At 41.7% G+C, this 21,344-nt stretch overlaps 1 protein-coding gene across 9 annotated transcripts in view; it reads left to right on the top strand.

The window, feature by feature from the left end:
* The window catches only part of arnt2 (aryl hydrocarbon receptor nuclear translocator 2), a 476,833-nt gene that overhangs the window by 224,604 nt on the left and 230,885 nt on the right, over positions 1-21,344 (top strand). For all 9 annotated transcript variants that reach the window (XM_087981308.1, XM_043677623.2, XM_087981306.1 and 6 more), the window contains one exon: positions 3,760-3,836. In XM_087981308.1, coding sequence (XP_087837434.1) covers positions 3,760-3,836 — 77 coding nt within the window. The remainder of the gene's footprint in view (positions 1-3,759; positions 3,837-21,344) is intronic.

Raw genomic sequence — 21,344 nt, 5'->3', positions numbered from 1 at the left:
CAAAGAGGCCATTTGACCCTCCAAAAAGCATTCCACCCAGACCCAGCTCCCCCAACCCCCTATACCCATAACTCTGCATTTTCCATTGCTAATCTGTCTAGCCTGCACATCCCTGGACATTATGGACAATTCAGCATGGCCAATCCACCCAACTTGTACATCTTTGGACTGAGCGAGGAAACCAGAGCACACAGCAGAAACCCATGCAGACACATGGAGGTGTGCAAGTTCCATACACACAGTCGTTCGAGGCTGGATTCCAACTTGGGACCCTGGCACTGTGAAGTGGCAGTATTAGCCACAATGCCACCCTGCATTTTCTTTCCTGTTTGATCACAAGACTATTTGTAAACATTTGATTGCCATTATTTTTACTTAGTTCCCAAGCCACTTAGTGTTTGCTTAATAGACATACTTTAAATCATTACTAAGATTAAAATATAGAAAAGGGATCCTGAATTGCTGAGCTTAAGCTGTTAGAATCAACATTTCAAATATTCTTGGGTTTCATTTTTGTTTTCTGTCTCTATAAGTGCTATTTTGAGCAGTTTAACTTATTGCTGAAATGGACTGCATAGATATTTACTGGTCCTTTAAACATGTGCAAATTGTTAAGGAAGCCATAGAATTATGTTTTTTCTCTAATCCTCTCCCCATTTGATCTCCCTTGGCCCACCACAAATATTCTACTTTACATCACTGGAAAAAAAAACTTAAAGAATTCAGATTTTTAAAAAATATCCCCTTACGCTTGAAAGGAATTTATTTCCTTTTGCTATTGGAAATAAATCAGCAAAGAATGTTGACTAATTAAACTCAACCAAGAAATGTTTAGTTTGGTGGTCTGTTTGTGTGCTATGGCCAGAATGAAATAATAATGCATACATCATTGTTTATTTAAAGTTCCTATTTCTCATGACTTTTATTTTAAATACTCGTGTTTAAAAAATACTTCTTATCCTATCATAAAAACATTTAAACTTCCCCAGTTGGACTAGATCCAAAATGAACTAAGCATTAGGGTCAGGTTTTTATAAGGGTTGGGGAGGCAAGACAACAGCAGGATTGTCTACAGTTTCCTGCTTCTAGTTTGTTTTGAATGGGTCAAATCGGTGGGGGTTGAGCTGCGTCTTCGCTACCTGCCTACATGTTGAGAGCATCCTGTTGGGAAACCTAAAGGATCTATGGAGCTCATTCTTCCGATACTGACTGAAATTTTCCAGTTGGTAGCAGGTCACCTGCTGGGGCTGAGATCTGGCCAGACTGAAAGGCCACCACTTTCTTCTACAATTTCACCTCCAACTATATAGAAACGATTGATGGAAGGCATCTATGGTGGCCAGTAACCATCCTCTGTTGGGATCCTCAAGTTGCAAAAATTGCTACAGAGTCCTACTGCTGGCAGTTCCAGGTTTCTGTCCTACAGTTCAGCCTGGTTTGGGATTGCTGCCCTGGAATGAAAATTTAATTTCAGAACTCCGATGTTCATGAAACATTCTTTAATTAATATGGCAGATGAATTTTTAAGAAAATATCAAATTGATACTTGATTCGTATGTATGGAGATAAGAAATTTTGAAATTGTCATGCTTGAAGTTCGAACATTTTTTTAAATGGAAGAACAAACTTTATTATTTGTCTCTCAATTTTTGTTGATAAGTAAAAGCAATGTATATTTATGCAATACACTTGAATACAGAAACGTTTCATAAGGTACTTGACAGGTATGTAATCAAGCAAAAGTTCATATACAGCCAAAGGAAGGTAGGAGGTGGTAACATAGTTGTAACATCTCCTGGATGAATAAAACCCAGACCAATGTTTTGAGGATGTTAGTGAATCCCACATGATAGATAGTAAAATATGAATTTAATAAAATCTGGCATTAAAAATTAACCTCTTAATGATTGTTGTAAAATCCCATCTGGTTCACTCATGTCCAAAAGGGAAGCAAATCTGTCAACCTTACCTAGTTTAGCCTCCACAGCATTATGGCCGACTCTTAACAATCACAGATGGGCAATAAATCTGAGCAATCCAGCAACATCCTCATCCCAAGAACAAATTTAAAAAGGTATGAGGGCAGGTCAATAAAAGCTCAGTTAAGAATTGTCCTAAATCCTATTCCATTGTAATTCAATCCCCTCCCCCACCTTTGTCATTACACTGCCCCCTGACAGGCTTTGTCTGTAAATTAGTAATTGGACCAGAAACACAGGCAGTTAAATGGGTGATGGAAATAGACCATTCAGTGGTGGGGAGAGAAAGACTCGCACTGAGAATTCCAGAACTTCCTGTTTTGATCGTTAAGGAAGGCCTGCCAATGGTGAGTTGAAGAAAATCGAAATTGTGAGGCCAAAGCTGGAAAAATGTAGAGTTCTCAGAGAGTTGTGGAACTGCTAATAGGGTTGAATCTGATTACCTCCAGTTAAGCCAGGCCTGAACTCTGCAGCCCCAACAAAAAGACCTTTTTCACTGCTTGTTTTATCTATAAATAATTCTGGCCTGGATAATTTCTTATGATTTCTTATTTACATACACTATGAGCTCCGTCTGATTGGTTCAGCAAAATAGTATTTAAACACTGTGTAATTGTTTCCATTTAGTAAAAAAAAACTGTGCTCAGTTTCTTTTCATCTTCTTGGATTGTACTGACTACTTTTGCAAATGCTCTCTAATTTCTTTATATTTGAATACTTCTGGTGGGTTGCTTGAAAAAATAATAGGTACGCACTTTGGCTTTGGTTCCTAAATTGAGGGCACCTGACCTATGAAAGTGAATGCATATGGTGCATTACTTCTGATTGGTTTTACATCTTGGATATTACAATTTTAATGTTTTGTTATTTAAGTGCTCTGTGCAGTGGTGTTCAGAAACAGCCTAGTATCTTTTTATGATCCATCCTGTGAAACTACTGTTAATTCCTCCTTCTTTATGCTCCTGTGCAAAGCTGAATTCAAGTTGGTAAAAGCTGGCCTAGAAGATTTAAAGACTAGATCCCCATTGGTGAATTTTGTCTCATCAGAGAGCAGTTTTAATCTAATGTCTTCTCTCAGGTGCATCATTGCTGCCAGCCAGATTTCTCTGCCTTTCCCTTAGGGAATGTTCTTCATACCCCAGACTGTCATTGCCTCGATCCAACCCCCCCCACCATGCCACCCATTCTTCCAAACACTTTGATCCACTGTCTTTGAGACCATGTGTATTCACTGTAGCTCAGCTTTGTTTTTGGTGGCGTCTGTGTCTTCAGCTACAATGACTGCACACAGTATTTTGCTCTGTAATACCTCTGTCTTCCTCTTGAATACCCTTTTTATCACCAAGTAATTGGACTAGGCTTCTGGTTCACCTTGAAAACCTTCTGTGAGCATTATTTTTGTTCATTTAAAAAAAAATTATATATGTAAGGAAATATTTTATAGATGATTGCTGACCCACCACACGTTGGCCTTGCAAAGGCCCATATGATGTCCTACTGCAATGGTGCATACCTGAACTGCATCACGACTGGAGCAGTGGTTGCCAGTAATCATGTTTTGCTACTTTATTTGACAAAGACAACATATCCCAATGAATTTTAGGCTGGAAAGTTACTCTGCTGCATAAACAATTTAGAGATTTTCACTACATTGGATTAACCTGTTTGGTACCTTGAACAAAATGGACAGTTTCAGAGGGTTCAATGAGAATAAAGTGATATTGCAAGTCCTAAAGTTTCTTAATAATAATAACACGGTGACCTCTTCTTTGTTTGACAGGAATGACCCTTCCAGAGGAGGAATCAGATGGTGGACAAAGCAGTAAATTTTGCCTTGTTGCAATTGGACGCCTTCAGGTACCTTAGTACTTATTGAGGAGAATCATATGGTTATATCTTTTCCCCAATGCAAGGTACAAACTTCTTACCAATTCTGCTTTATTTCAGATCACTGCAAGAGAAGGAAAATGTTAAAATTATATGTAACTTTACAAAATTAATATTTAATTTGCATGAAGTAAACTTGCATTTAACAACCATAACTGAAGAACTGAGCAAAGATTTTGAGAATGTAAAAGAATTGGGGAGCCTCATTTAAAGGGATGACAGTGGACAGGCAATGGTGATGTTTTAAAGAATGCAGAAAGGAACTGCGACACTTGTTCATCACTGGCACAAAAAGAAAACAAGAAAGTTAACCCAGCAATGGCTAACAAGGGAAATTAGGGATAGTATTCGATCTAAGGAAGGAGCATATAAATTGGCCAACAAGAGCAGCATACCTGAGGATTGGGAGCAGTTTAAACTTCAACAAAGGAGGACAGAGGGATTGATTAAGAGGTGGTAAATAGAATACAAGAGTAAGCTTGCAGGGAATGTATAAACTAATTATAAAAGCCTCTATAAATACGTAAAGAGAAAAAGGTAAGTGAAATCCAATGTAGGATCCTTGTGATCCAAAACAAGGGAAATTATAGTAGGAACAGAGAGTTGGCAGACCAATTCAGAATATATTTTGGTTCTGTCTTCACAAAGGAGGACATGATTAACATCCCAAAAGTGTTGGCGAACACGGAGTCCGGTGAGAGGGAGGAACTAAAGGAAATCAGTATGAGTATGGAAATGGTGTTCGAGAAACTGATGGGATTACAGGCTGATAAATCCCCTGGGCTTGATAATCTCCATCATGGAGTAGTTAAGACCATGTCCTAGGAATAGTGAATGCATGATAGTCATCTTTCAAGATTCTGGAACAGTTCCAATGGATTGGAAAGTAACTGATGTAATTCCACTGTTTTACAAAATGGAGTAGATATAAAACAGTGATTATAGACTAGGTAAAAACAATGACAGCAGATGCTGGAAACCAGATTCTAGATTAGAGTGGTGCTGAAAAAAGACAGCAGTTCGGGCAGCATCTGAGGAGCAGTAAAATTGACGTTTCAGGCAAAAGCCCTTCATCAGGATTACAGGCAGAATGCCTGAAGGGTGGAGAGATAAATGAGAGGAGGGTGGGAGTGGGGAGAAGGTAGCATAGAGTACAATAGGTGAGTGCGGGTGGGGATGAAGGTGATAGGTCAGGGAGGAGGGTGGAGTGGATAGGTGGAAAAGAAGATAGGCAGGTAGGACAAGTCATGGGGACAGTGCGAGCTGGAAGTTTGGAACTGGGGTGAGGTGGGGGAAGGGGAAATGAGGAATCTGTTGAAGTCCACATTGATGCCCTGGAATTGAAGTGTTCCGAGGCGGAAGATGAGGCGTTCTTCCTCCAGGCATCGTGGTGAGGGAGCGGTGGTGAAGGAGGCCCAGGACCTCCATGTCCTCGGCAGAGTGGGAGGGGGAGTTGAAATATTGGGCCACAGGGCGGTGTGGTTGATCGGTGTGGGTGTCCCAGAGATGTTCCCTAAAGCACTCTGCTAGGAGGCGCCCAGTCTCCCCAATGTAGAGGAGACCGCATCGGCGGCAACGGATACAATAAATGATATTGGTGGATGTGCAAGTAAAACTTTGATGGTTGTGGAAGGCTCCTTTAGGTGGAGGTGAGGGAGAAGGTGTAGGCGCAAGTTCTGCAATTCCTGCAGTGGCAGGGGAAGGTGTCAGGATGGGAGGGTGGGTTGTAGGGGGTGTGGACCTGACCAGGTAGTCACGGAGGGAATGGTCTTTGCGGAAGGCGGAAAGGGTTGGGGAGGGAAATATATCCCTGGTGGTGGTGTACGTTTGGAGGTGGCGGAAATGTCGGCGGATGATTTGGTTTATGCGAAGGTTGGTAGGGTGGAAGGTGAGCACCAGGGGCATTCTGTCCTTGTTACGGTTGGAGGGGTGGGGTCTGAGGGCGGAGGTGCAGGATGTGGACGAGATGCGTTGGAGGGCATTTTTAACCACGTGGGAAGGGAAATTGCGGTCTCTAAAGAAGGTGGCCATCTGGTGTGTTCTGTGGTGATTATAGACTGACATTAGTAGCAGGGAAATGCTGGAGTTCATTATTAAAGAATTGATAGCAGACCACTCGGATAATAGTGACAGGACTGAATAGAACCAGCATGGATTTACAAAAGGGAAATTATGCTTGACAAATCTGTTGGAATATTTCAAGGATGTAAGTAGTAGAGTTCATATGGGGGAATTTATGTAGTTGGACTTTCAAAAAGTTTTCTGTAAGGTCCCACATAAGAGATTAAAATATAAAATTAAAGTGCATAGGATTAGGTGTAGCATACTGACATGGACAGAAAAATAGCTGCAGAGAGGAAACAAAGCCTGGTATGGTAGGAAGATCGTATGAGGAAAGAGTGAGGCACTTGGGGGCTGTTTTCATTGGAGAAAAGAAGGTTTAGGGGTGACTTAATAGAGGTGTACAAGATGATTAGGGGTTTAGATAGGGTTGACCATGAGAACCTTTTTCCACGTATGGAGTCAGCTATTATGAGGGGGCATAGCTGTAAATTAAGGGGTGGTAGGTATAGGACAGATGTTAGGGGTAGATTCTTTACTCAGCGAGTCGTGTGTTCATGGAATGCCCTGCCAGTAGCAGTGGTGGACTCTCCCTCATTATGGGCATTTAAACGGGCATCAGATAGGCATATGGAGGACAGTGGGCTAGTGTAGGTTAGGTGGGCTTGGATCGGCGCAACATCTATGGCCAAAGGGCCTGTACTGCACTGTATTTTTCTATGTTCTATGTAAAGCTTAGGAGTAAACTGCATTTTCAGAGGCAGCAGTAATCAGCGGTTGGACCTGGCTATCACAAGACTTTATGATGATGAAGTAGAATTAGGCCATTCTGCCTATCTAGTTTCCTCTGCCATTCAATCATGGCCAATTTGTTTCTTAATTCTGTTCTCTTGCCTTTTCTTCATAATCTTTGATCTCCTTACTAATCTAGAACCAATCAATTTCTGTCTTAAATACACTCAATGACTTGGTCTCCACAGTCCTGTGTGACAATGAGTTCCATAGGGTAACCAACTTCTGGCTAAAGAAACTCCCATTCATCTCAGATAAAAAGGGTAATTCCTTCACTGTGAGGCTGTGCGCTCTGAACCTAGTGTCTCCTCCTAGTGAAAACATCTTCTCTATGTCCACTCTATCCAGGTCTCTCAGTATTCTGTAAGTTTCAATGAGATCACCCCTCTCCCTTATAAGCTCCAAGTACAGACTCCTCAACTGTTCCTCATACAACAACACCTTCATTTCTGTGATCATTCTTTGAACCTTCACTGGAATTCTCTCCAAAGCACACCCTTCATTAGACATGGGGCCTAAAATTGTTCACAAAATTCCAAATGCCGTCTGATGAGAGCCTTATACAGCCTCAGCAATACAGCCTCTGCTCTTGAATTCTAACCCTCTTGAAATGAATGCTAACATTGCCTTTACCTTCCTAACTGCCAATTGAACCTGCATATTGACCTGGAGAATTCTGAACTAAGATTCTTAACTCTCTTTGTGATTCAGGTTTGTGCAGTCTTTCCCCATTTAGAAAATAATTTATGCCTCTATTGTTCCTCTCAAAGTGCATAACCTCACACTTTCCCACATTGTATTCCACCTGCCACTTCTTTGCCCACTTTTCTAACCTGTCCAAGTTCTTCTGCAGCCACCTTGTTTCCTCAACACCATCTATTCCTCTGCCTATCTTGCCCTCAGTTCTTTTGTCCAGACTGTTAATGTAATGTGAATAGTTGTCCCAACACTGACATCTGCGGAACTCTATTAGTTGCTGGCTGCCATTCTGATAAAGACTCCTTTATCCCTACTTTGTGCCTTCTGCCAGTCAGCCGTCCAATCCTCTATCTAGACCAGTACCTTGGTCCTAATACCATGGGCTGTTACCTCATTTAGAAGCTTCCTGTCCATCACCTTGTCAAAGGCCTTCTGGAAATCCAAATGGATCATGTCCACTGGCTCTCCTTTGTCTCACTTGCTCATTACTTGCTTGAAGAATCCTAACAGATTTGTCAGGCATGACCTATACATGATGAAACCATGCTGACTCAGCCCTATTTTACCATGCAATTCCAAGTACTCTGCAAACTCAGTGGATTCTAAAATTTTAATCAGCAAGCACAGTCAGGCTAAGTAGCCTATAATTTCTTGCCTTCTGCCTCTCTCTTAAACAGGGCTGTTACATTAGCAGTTTTCCAGTCTTTTGGGACCATCCGTGACTCCAGTGACTCCTGAAAGATCATCTTACAATCTCTTCAGCTATTTCCCACAAAACTCGGGTATAATCTATCTGGTCTGGACTTTCAGAAGTTTCAGCTTCCACAGCACCTTCTTAGTGATGGCTATTATACTGACCTCTGTTCCCAGACTTCCTTGAAGTGCTAGAATGTTGCTGATGTCGTCTTCTATTAAAAGCAATGCAAAGTTCACTTCCTCACCATTTCTTTATTCCCTATTGTTACTTCTCCATTCTCATTTTCCACTGCTCCAATGTCCACTCTTGCCCCCCTCTTATCTTTTGATATCTACAAAAGTTCTTGCTAAACGTTTTCTATGATACCAGCTGTCACATTTCATCTTCTCCTTCCTTATTACTTATTTAGTTATTGTTGGATTTTTAATAGCTTCCCAATAAACTTCACCACCTTCTATGTTTTTTTCTATTGGCTTTTATGCTGTTCCTGATTTCACTTGACTGCCATGGTTGCCATGTCCTACCCTTAGTCTATTTCTTTTTCCTTGGGATACATGTCTGCTGTGCCTTTCAAATTACTCCCAGAATCTCCTGCCATTGCTGCTTCACCATTTTCATTCCATGGCTTCCTTTCCAATCAACTCTGGTGAGCTCCTCGCTCATGTCTTTGTAGTTACCTTTACAGACCATTCCTCTCTAACACAATGGTTGCATTCTTGTGCAACCCCTTGTTTTAGAAAATCCATGTTTTAGAAACAACATTTAGTGTTGGTGATGTAATCGTGTTACAGCCAACACACGCTTTAAACGTTCACGCTTTAGAAATGATGCCTCAATTTGTCAATCGTGTTCTATCAAATCAGAGTTAATGAAATGCGTGTTACAACAGAACCACCAGTACTCAATTGTAATATCGTAACATTTCAATCAAGCTTCTTCTCAAAACATAGGGTGAGTTCAGTGGTGTCTACCACAAGCTGCTCCAAAAAACCATCTTGTAGACATTCCATGAATTCCTTTTCGTGGGATCTGCTACAAACCTGATTTTCCCAGTCCACCTTCATTTTGAAGTCTCTCATGAATATTGTATTGGTGTCTTTCTTACATGTTTTTCTATCTCCTGATAGGAGGCCTGTGCACAACTCCCACCAGAGTCTTTCTTCCTTTGTGGTTCCTCAATTCTACTCTTTTATATTCTACACCCTCCAACTCTATATCACTTCTTGCCATTAATTTAATTTTGTTTCTTACTAACAAGGCAACTCCGCCCTCACTGCCCACCTGAGTGTCATTTTGATAGCATGTATATTCTTGAATATTTAGTTCCCAGCCTTGATCCCCTTGCAGCCGTGTCCCTGTGTTACCCACAACATTGTACCTGCTTATTTCAATCTGCGCTACAAGCTTTTTCTCCTTATTTTGTATGCTGCAAACATTTAAATATAAAACTCTCAGTCCTGCATTGATGGCTCCTTACTCAGTAGTCTCGTCATCTGCTCTGCTGAAGTTAGATTCCTGACCCTTCTCAAACTCTCTGTCCTATTACTTGTTCTGGAAATTTTGACCTCTGCTGTGCACGCTCACCCTGAGCTTAGTTTAAATTTAGTTTAAAGCCATTTACACAGGCTTTGTTATGCAATCTGCCAGGATGCTTGTCCCAGCATGATTCAGTTGGAAACCATCCCTTCGGAGCAGTTCCCTTCTTTCCGAGTACTGGCACTAATATCCCATGAATTCAAACCCATTTCTCACATACCAGTCTTTGAGCAATGCATTTAGCTCTTTAGTCTAGTTGATTCCAATTAGCTTAGGTTTAGGTAGTAACCCAGAGATTTTGGTTCTGCTTTTTTAAATTTGGACCCTCTCTGCTCATATTCCCTTAGCAGAATGTCTTTAGTTGTCCTACCTGTATCATTTGTACCTACATAGACCATGACAACTGAATCTTTCCCTTCCCACTCCAAGTTCCTCTGCAGCCCAGGTGAGAAATCCTGAACCAGGGCACCAGGAAGGCAACGCAGCCATCAAGACTCAGTCCTGGTCACAAAGAACAGCGTCTATTGCCTAATTACAACTATAGTTTTCTTTTCTCCTCCCCTTTTAAATGGCTTCATGTGCCATTGTGCTATGGTCAACTTACTCATCCTACCCACAGCCCCACCCTCATCCACACAGGGAGCAAGGACCTCAAACCTGTTGGATACCTCCGGGGCCTATCAACCTGCCTTACTCGTAGTCTCACCCCGCATTGCCCGGTTCTGCCTCCTACCCAAGATTCGCAAACCTGACTGGCCTGGCAGACCTATTGTCGTAACTGCTCCTGCCCCACCAAACCCATCTACACATACCTTGATACTGTCCTATCCCCATGTCCAGGAACTCCCCACCTACGTTTGGGACACTACCCATGCTCTCCAGCTCCTCCATGACTTACTCTTCCCTGGGCCCAACCACCTCATCTTCACAATAGACGTTCAGTCCCTGTACACCACTATCCGCCATGATGAAGGCCTCCAAGCCCTATGTTTCTTCCTCTCCCGGTGTCCCCATCAATACCTTTCCACTGATATTTTCATTTGTTTGGCTGAACTGGTCCTCACCTTCAATAATTTCTCCTTTGAATCCTCCCACTTCCTCCAGACCAAAGGAGTAGCCACGGGCACCCACATGGGCCCCAGTTATGCCTATCTCTTCTACGTGGAACAGTACACCTTGCGCAGTTACACTGGCACCATTCCCCACCTTTTCCTCCGCTACATTGATGACTGCATCAGCACCACCTTGTGCTCCCACAAGGAGATTGAACAGTTAATCAATTTCACCAACACGTTCCACCCCAACCTTAAGTTTACCTGGACCATCTCAGACACCTCCCTCCCCTTCCTGGACCCCTCCATCTTCATCAACGGTGACCAACTGAAACTGACATTTTTTACAAACCCACCGACTCCTACAGCTACCTATACTACACCTCCTTCCACCCTGCCTCCTGTAAAAACGCTATCCCTTATCCCCATTTCCTCCGCCTCCGCCGTATCTGCACCTCTGCCCTCCAACCGCAACAAGGACAGAACCTGCCATTTCTGCCACCTACAAACAGACCCTACCACCAGAGGTATATTTCCCTCCCCACTCTTATCTGCATTCCATGAAGACCATTCCTTTTGTGACTCTTTTGTCAGGTCCATGCCCCACACCACCACACCCTCCCCTCCTGGCGCCTTCCCCTGCCACTACAAGAATTCCAAAACTTGTGCCCACACCTCCCTCCCCTCACCTCCATCCAAGGTCCCAAAGGAGCCTTCCACATCCATCAGAGATTTACCTGCACCTCCACACATGTCATTTACTGTATCCTTTGCTCCCGATGTGGTCTCTTTTACGTTGGGGAGACAGGGCATCTACTTGCAGAACACTTCAGAGAACATCTCCTGGATACACGCACAAAATAAACCCAAACATTTCAACACCCTGTCCCACTCTGCCAAGGACATGCAGGTCCTGGGCCGCCTCCATCGTCAAACCCTAACCACCCAACTCCTGGAGGAAGAATGCATCATTTTCTGCCTACAGACCCTTCAATCACACAGTGTTAATGTGGATTTCACCAGTTTCCTCATTTCCCTTCCCTCCACCTTATCCCAGATCCAACCTTCCAACCCGCCATGACCCTCTTGACCTTTCCAACCTTTCCACCTTCCTTCCCACCTATCTGCTCCACCCTCCTCTCAAATCTATCATCACCCCTACCTTCATCGAACTATCACACTCTCAGTTACCCGCCCTCCCCAGCCCCACCCCTTCCCATTTATCTCTCATAAGCCTCATTCCCGATGAAGGGCTCATGCCTGCAACATCGATTCTCCTGCTCCTCGGATGCTGTCTGACCTGCTGTGCTTTTCCAGCACCACACTCTCAACTCTTACCTGTAGTCACACTCTCCTGTCCATGACTACTAACCAAATTCAAGGTAATTAATCTAAAGTGTGCGACTGCCTCTAGAAACTCTCCTCCTCCTAATGTGTTGCAGTGTTCAAACCTCAGACTCTAGCTCATCAACTCTGAGTCAGAGTTCCTCAAGCAACCAACATTTGCTACAGATGAACCTATGAACCACAATTGGGCCCACCAGCTCCCACATCATGCAGTTACAACATATTGTCTAGCGCTATATCTCCATTTAATTACTTAGTTCTCAATTTGAGTTTTAATGATTTCATAATGATGTTTTAGTTTGTAGCCTATAAACATTTTCCTTACTTACCTTCAATCTGAAAGTAACCAATAGAAAGCTACTAATTTGACTGTCACTAACAGATAACCTTATGGTCTACTTGTGAAGTTACTCTTCTTTGCTGGGTCCCTATTTCTGGGCTTCAACTTATCCTGTTTTAAACAGGATATGAGCCAAAAAAGCTAGCGAAAGGTACCATTTTGCCTCTACACCGAATTCCCATACTGCCTCTGAATTCCCTGAACTATACTTTTACTCAGGCTGTGTCTCACTCCAGATCTGACCTCTCCTTCCTGACCATGCGAAGCTTATTCATTACCATTATGCCGTCCTTAATGTCATAGAATCTCTACAGTGTGGAAACAGATCATTTGGCCCCAGTCCACACAGACCATCTGAAGAGTACCCCACCCAGACCCATTCCCCTACCCTATTATTCTACATTTCCCCTGACAAATGTACCTAACCTTCACATCCCTGTACACTATGGGCAATTTAGCATGGCCAATTCACCTAATCTGTACATCTTTGGACTGTGGGAGGAAACTGGAGTACCCAGAGGAAACCTAGGCAGACACAGGAAGATTGTCAAACCCCACTCAGACAGTTGCCTGAGGCTGGAATTGAACCCAGGTCCCTGGCGCTATAGCAATGCTAACCACTGAGCCCCTAATGTGTTCTAAGGAGCTACTTAATTTATTCAATTTCATATTTAGATATATTTTTATATACCGTATTGCTGTAGAAGAAAGTGAGGACTGCAGATGCTGGAGAGTTAGAGTCTTAAAGGGTGGCCTTGGATAAGCACAGCAGGTCAGGCAGCGTCCGAAGAGCAAGAGAGTCAATGTTTTGGGCATAAGCCCTTCATCAGGAATGGCTTAGGAATTGAATAAATCTTAGTCACTTACCAGATCCTCCCCAAATAACTAGCTTCTCCTGTAGCAGAGTCAGAAACAATTCCTGAAAGAATTTAGGAAAAATAAATGCAACAGAACACCTCTTTCCCTTCCTCCCCTGAACTTCCTTAATCACTTAATTGCCACACTCTATTGCAAGTCCGCACTAACTTGGCTAGTTTTATATTGTTACGACATGGCAGTGAATCCTACTGTTTATTCAACTAAACACCCAGTAAAGCTCACCTTGCCTTGTAATCTGTTCTTCTATTTAAGAAAAAAATATCAATTTATTCTTGAACTCTAAAAATGAACATTAAACAACTATTCACAACTCTAAGCCCTCCTTTCTCTTAACTGCTTATTACCAGCCTCCAACTCAATAACAATATACTGTTCCAGTAAAACACTTATTAAAATTATATCAACTTAATTTCAAAATCATACAGCGGCTTTCATCTTCAATATCTTTCTTCTTCCGGCTGAAGATCTCCCTGAGTCGTCATCTTTCTTCTTACTGTGAAGATGTTTCATACGAAAAGGTACCTTTGATGGAGAGAGTATTTCAACGTCTTGGGTATTTCTCTTTTGATGGAAGTTGCTCTGTCTGATTTTCAAAAAGCCTGCCTTTTTTTTATATCACCAGCATCAGATCATCTCATTGGTTCGAAGTTGGCAAAACAATAATTTCAAACTCGATTGGGTTTTAGTATCCTGGGGCATAATTTAAGCTGGTTAAATTCGAATAGTTGTCAAAACAATAACCAACTCAGATATCTATTTCACAGCCAAATTTTACATTTTTTCAATTTTCTAGTACTCTGAGACAGTACACACCTTCAACTTCATAACAAATAGGCTGCTGAGACAAAAGGCCTTTCTGAGTCGTTTAATAAGGATCCAGTCGGACACCTCAGTGAGGTAGCATGCTATAAATTGATCCCCATCTTCCTGGAATTATCATAAAAGTTGTAGATTTTAAAAATGTCCCTATTTACTTCTCTTTTAGACCACGTTGACAAAAAACATGTACAGGTTTCTGTACCTAACAAAGAATTACTATTTATTTCATGTAATTGGCTTGTAGCTGCAGGTAAACAATTATGAATTGTTAGCATATAATTTTACTACTTATAACTCTTAACACCTTTGTACACGTATGCGCGTGCACGTGCACACACAAATGCACTCGCTCACTAATCCTAACCTGATCACAAGGATTATAGACAGAGGGAAAAATAGGGAAGTGGTTCAGTTATTTCTGTTCACGAAGATCGCTGAGGATGATTGTTATGACCTTCTACTGATCAGAACACTGCTTCTGAGTAATCCCTCTCCATACTTTCACTAGTTTGTGAGAGGCATAAGGTGGCTGGTTCACTTATGAAAGGCTTCTGACGTATTAAGTTACCACTTATAACAACTGCTGAACGAAAGATATATTGGTTTTCTTCAGTCTTAAAGTGGCATTTTCTGCAGAGTATAGAGAGAGCTCCTGAGTTGCTGGTGGTCCGAATGCTTCTATGTATGTTATTCACATCCCTGCGCTGTTCAGTTAGCCAAGAATGAATCAAATGGTTATTGGCAGGCAGAAGTCCTTAATCATCGATAACTGGTCGCTAGTCCATATTTAGTTTCTTGTTGTTAACCAAAACTTTGTACATAAATCCTTGGTTCCAGCTTGTTTACAGACTTGTTCTCCTAGTTCACAAACAGCTACATAAATGATGCTTACAATGAACGTCAGGCTATTTGCATTCAAACATGCAGCAATCCTTCAGTCTTTTGTTTTTGAAACTGTTCTTTTTTCAATAGAAACAAACTGTCTTTATACCAGTTTTAGCTGGTTGTTAATTAAACTAACTTTTCACTGGAAGCCTGGTTTAAACCCTGCTTTTGGCTGACAACTCAATAATTTAAGTGCTAAATTTCAGTTTAATGCCAACCGCAAGTGAAATTAGATTTGTATGAAATAAAAACTTAAACTTTCTTACTCAACAACTACACACTCAGTCTTAAGTCAAACTGTGTTTGCTGACTGAATTTCTAAGTTTCTAAGACAAAAGCCCTTTCTGACTCACTTATGAGAATCCAGTTTCAGCTGGCTCTTAAGAAAGCTGTTCTTTCGTTGAAAGCTTTGTAATATCCAGCTTAAAACTGGCAACTACAGAACTCCAATTACATGAGGTGTTTCGATTAGATTAGATTCCCTACAGTATGGAAACAGGCCCTTCGGCCCAACAAGCCACACCGACCCTCCAAAGAGTAATCCACCCAGACCCATTCCCCTGCCCAAGATTTACCCCTGACTAATGCACCTAACACTATGGGCAATTTAGCATGGCCAGTTCACCTGACTTGTACATATTTGGATTGTGGGAGGAAACTGGAGCACCCGGAGGAAACCCAGGCAAACACAGGGAAAATGAACAAACTCCACACAGATAGCTGCCCAAGGCGGGAATTGAACTCTGGTCCCTAGCGCTGTGTGGCAGCATTGCTAACCACTGACTGCAATGCGGTCAAAGTAGCACATTACACTCGAACCAGGTAGGACTTGAACCTACAATCTTCTGATCTGATGTCACATGCCTTATCCATTATGCCACTGGCCCAGTGCGCCACTGTAGTTTGCTAACTAGAAACTAAATTAGATTTGTGCAAAATAAAAATTGAGATTTTATTAACTAATAACTACACATATTCTTTGTCTAAGTTGATATCTTGACCTTTTTTGCAAAGTGGCTAGCATTGGTTAGGCCACTGTTGGAATATTGCGTGCAATTCTGGTCTCCTTCCTATATGAAACATGTTGTGAAACTTGAAAGCGTTCAGAAAAGATTTACAAGCATGTTTCCAGGATTGGAGGACTTGAGCTATAGGGAGAGGCTGAACAGGCTGGGTCTGTTTTCCCTGGAGTGTCGGAGATTGAGGGGTGACCTTATAGAGGTTTACAAAATTATGAGGGCCATGGATAGGATAAATAGACAATGTCTTTTCCCTGGGGCTGGGGAGTCCAGAACTAGAGGGCATAGGTTTAGGGTGAGAGGGGAAAGATATAAAAGACACCCAAAGGGGAACCTTTTCATGTAGAGGGTGGTACGTGTATGGAATGAGCTGCCAGAGGAAGTGGTGGAGGCTGGTATAATTGCAACATTTAAAAGGCGTTTGGATGTGTATATGAATAGGAAGGGTTTGGAAGGATATGGGCCGGGTGCTGGCCGGTGGGACTAGATTGGGTTGGGATATCTGGTCGGCATGGACAGGTTGGACCAAAGGGTCTGTTTCCATGCTGTACATCTATGACTCTATATTAGAGTATGCAAATCTTGCTAGTCGTGATGAGATGACACATGCAATGCACAAAATTGGTATCTAATCTATGAAAGGATATACATGTCTTGAAGGCAGCAAAGTGGATGAAAATTTTATCTTCTGAGTTATTGAACAGTTTGACCGACCCTCCACTTCTCAGTTCTGTCTCTAGACTGATCTGATCCACTGTCTCCACCCACAGTCAAGGAGACAGGTCCCAAATCCACCCTGAGGAATGAAATGCATGCTGTTGGCACCAGCTAATGAAGAGCTTATGCTTGCAATGTCGACTCTTCTGCTCTTCGAATGCTGCCTGGCCAGCTGTGCATTTCCAGTGCCACACCTTTTAACTCTGATCCACATTAGTTTCCAAGTAGTCTTGTATAATTATTTTGCATTAATGTTGTAGCCTGGAGCTATGAACAATCATTATAGAGGTTAAAATTTCTTTACATCACATGACTGACCAAGAAATTCCCTTGTTCTAACTGCTTATCACTGTTGTATGTTGCAAGGATTTACACATTGATACTCCCATCAGTTTGGCAGCAGCATGACACACCTCTGGCTGTCAGGTCATGCAGTGGGACTTAAACCCAAAGCTTTTGACTCAGGCAGAGCACCTACCACTGTGTCACATGACCTCCTTGTTAGGCTGATACTTCTGGAATTTAGGAAAATAGGTGGAGATCATAATGCGACTATAACATTCTTTGGAAATTGGACATTGTTTTTCCTGGGTAGACATTGTTGAACTAGGGACCAAAGTCTTAGATAAGGAATGAATCATTTAAGAATGAGAGATAACCAACTTTCTTCAGTTAAAATGTTATGAATCATTGGAATTTTCTATCCTTGACAGCCATAGATATTCAGTTGATGCATATACTCAAAATTGAAATGTATAGATTTTTTTTTGACTGGGAAAAATGGGGATTTGGGTATTTTGCAGAAAAATGGAATTGAGTTCCAAGATTACCCCAGTCATTGAATGTTAGAGCAGACTCAGGCCATAAGGCTATTCCTGCTCTTTTTTGGTATCATTTTAATCAAATAGAGCCAAGAGGTGAAAATGAATGTACAAAGTTTGTTTTGAGAAAAACAACTGTAAAATCACACTAACCATTGCTGCAATCATAATATTGATTTTTCATTAAATGATAGTGTATTGAAAAGAGGAGCAATTTGGGAATAAAATGATAGTTAGCCAATCCAAGTCTTCGGTTTCAGAGACACACTTGTTAAAGGGGATGGAAGCTCAGAAAGATAGGATTTGTATGATATTTGACAATTCTGTGCATAACAAATAAAATGTTCCTGAGGCACTATGCCATCACATTTAAAGAAAAGAAATTATCAACAAATAGGGAGGAAGTTTTGATTACCAAAGATTAAAATTTCTTTGTCACATAGTTGTTTGCTTTGTTGTGAATAACCACAATGCAGTGCTGTTCTAAATATTTTTGGTCTTCTAAAATGTTTTTCTTCAAAGTTGCAAATTGGCTTTAATGAAATTTGTTAAAGTTTGTTGTTTTCTTAAATGTCGAGGTTCTCCGATGCGGTTGGTTCTAAATTAAGAACAGAATCCAAAATTTAATACCAGGCAACTTTTCAGAAATCCTAGAATCATTTTGTTGTGTAATTAATTAAGAACAAGTTCCACTAATCGTTTAAGCATTACGTTGTAATTGGCAATGGTTACTGCCTTGTTCTGTTAGAAGTAGCAGATTTTTAACATAGAATTATGCAATACACCATATTCAGGCTCTTTGAAAGAGCTATCTGATTAGTCCCAGTTCTGTTTTTTGTTCCCTTAGCACTGCCAAATCTCCCATTCTAAAGGAGATATCTAATTCTATTTCTGACATTGCTATTAAATGTTATTTCACTACCCTCTTCGGAATTTTACTCTTGACCATAACATTTCACTAAGAAGGTTGCTTGGCGTTCTCCTCCAACCCTAGAATTTATCAATTATCATAAATCTGGGTTTTCTGGTTAATAACTCCCCTCCCATTAAAAGCCGACAAGGTTTTTTTGCTAACAACTCTATACAGCTCCCTCTTTCTCAATTGTTTCTGTTTTAGGGAGAATAATTGTAGACTTTGACATTTCTTAGCAATTGGTATCACTGCTTTATGAACAATACTCCAACTGAGGTTTAACTGATGATTTATAAACTTGTTCTTTTAGTTTACGTGTGTTTGTACTCCCTGCCTGTGTTGATAAGGTCCAGGATACCAAATGCCTGCTCTAGGTTTGTGGACTCTCCTGTGTCCCCATTCCAGCACACTCATTAAAATTATACCATTAATTTACTCTTTCTCTTCGGAGAAAATGAGGACTGAAGAAGAGTTATGCCCGAAACATCGACTGTCTTCTCCTCAGATGGTGCCTGACTTGCTGTGCCTTTTTCAGTGCCATGCTTTATCACCTCTTTCTCTTCCAAAAGATGTCATTTAACATTTGTCAACATTGAATTTCACCTGCTCATTTCACCAGTCTGTGGCATCCTAAATTGCTTTCCTCTGAGCTCATCACAATTCCAAAATTTGTCATCTGTAAATGTTGAAATTATATATTCTGTGGATGTAATTGATGCCATGCCTAATACTTAACACCAAGCCGGGAGGACATCTCTGCATACTTCTGTCCGGTCGGAAATATGGCCATTCAGATCTTTTCTGATCTGTCTGTCCTTGGCTGCTTGGATTCATGCTGCCCTTATAAAGTCGTAGAGTCAGAGATGTACAGTGTGGAACCAGACCTTTCGGTCTAACTCATCCATGCCGACCAGATACGCCACCCAATCTAGACCCATTTGCCAGCACTTGGCCATATCCCTCTAAACCCTTGCTATTCATATACCCATCCAGATGTCTTTTAAATGTTGCAATCGTACCACTTCTTCTGGTTTCCATCCACGCACCACACTGCGTGAAAAGGTTGCCCCTGAGGTGCCTTTTATATCTTTCCCCTCTCAGTCCTTGCCTTTCCAAATGTATATAAATCCTGTCCCTCAGGCTTCCCTCCAACAACTTGCCCACCATCGGCGTCAGGCTCACTGGTCTATAGTTCCTTGGCTTGTCCTTACTACTTTTCTTAAACAGTGGCACCACGTTAGCCAACCTTCAGTCTTCTGGCACCTCACCTGTGACTATTGATGATGCAAATATCTCAGCAAGAGCCCAGCAGTCACTTACCTAGCTTCCCACAGAGTTCTAGGGTACATCTGATCAGGTCCTGGGAATTTATCCACCTTTATACGTTTCAAGACATCCAGCACTCCCTCCACCGCAGCATGGACATGTTTCAATATGTCACTATCTATTTTCCCTACATTCTATATCTTCCATGTCCCTCTCCACAGTAAGCACTGATGCAAAATATTCATTGAATATCTTGCCCATTTCTTGTGACTTCACACAAAGGCTGTCTTGTTGGTCTTCTCTCCCTAGTTACCCTTTGGTCCCTAATGTATTTGTAAAAATCCTTTGGATTCTCTTTAACCCTATTTGCAAAAGCCCTCTCATGTCCCCTTTTTGCCCTCCTGATTTCCCCCTTAAGTATACTCCTACTGCATTTATACTTGTCTAATGATTCTCTTGATCTCTTCTGTCCATACCTGACATATGCTTCCTTCTGTTTCTGAACCAAACCATCAATTTCTTTCGTCAACTAGCATTCCCTACACCTGCAAGCCTTTCTATTCACCCGAACAGGGACATACTGTCTCTGGACTCCCGTTATCTCATTTTTGAAGGCTTCCCATTTTTCAGCTGTCACTTTACCTGCAAATATCTGCACCCAATCAGCTTTTGAAAGTTCTTGTCTAATACCATCAAAATTGGCCTTCCTCCAATTTATAACTTCAGCTATTAGATCTGGTCTATCCTTTTCCATCACCAGTTTAAAATGAATAGAATTATGGTCACTGGCCCTAAAATGCTTCCCCACTGACACCTCAGTCACCTGCCCTGCCTTACTTCCCAAGAGTAGGTCAAGTTTTGCACCATTTCTATTAGGTACATCTACATAGAGCATAGAACAGTACAGCACAGAACAGGCCCTTCAACCCACGATTTTGTGCCGATCACTGATCCTCATGTATGCACCCTCAAATGTCTGTGACCATAAGCATGTCCAGTAGTCTCTTAAATGTCCCCAATGACCTTGCTTCCACAACTGCTGCTGGCAACGCATTCCATGCGCTCACAATTCTGTGTAAAGAACCCGCCTCTGTCATCCCCTCTATACTTTCCTCCAACCAGCTTAAAACTATGACCCCTCGTGTTAGTCATTTCTGCCCTGGGAAATAGTCTCTGGCTATCGACTCTATCTATGCCTCTCATTATCTTGTATACCTCAATTAGGTCCCCTCTCCTCCTCCTTTTCTCCAATGAAAAAAGTCCGAGCTCAGTCAACCTCTCTTCATAAAATAAGCCCTCCAGTCCAGGCAGCATCCTGGTAAACCTCCTCTGAACCCTCTCCAAAGCATCCACATCTTTTCTATAATAGGGCGACCAGAACTGGATGCAGTATGCAAAGTGCGGTCTAACCAAAGTTTTATAGAGCTGCAACAAGATCTCACGACTCTTAAACTCAATCCCCCTGTTAATGAAAGCCAAAACACCATATGCTTTCTGAACAACCCTGTCCACTTGGGTGGCCATTTTAAAGGATCTATGTACCTGCACACCAAGATCCCTCTGTTCCTCCACACTGCCAAGAATCTTATCCTTAATCCTGTACTCAGCTTTCAAATTCGACCTTCCAAAATGCAT

Source organism: Chiloscyllium plagiosum, unplaced genomic scaffold, assembly GCF_037043375.1.
Source record: "Chiloscyllium plagiosum isolate Xiang-an unplaced genomic scaffold, Cpla_swu_hap1 HiC_scaffold_39, whole genome shotgun sequence".
Lineage (NCBI taxonomy): Eukaryota > Metazoa > Chordata > Chondrichthyes > Orectolobiformes > Hemiscylliidae > Chiloscyllium > Chiloscyllium plagiosum.
The sequence above is the reverse complement of the archived record's forward strand: the minus strand, read 5'-3'. Positions and strand labels throughout refer to the sequence as shown.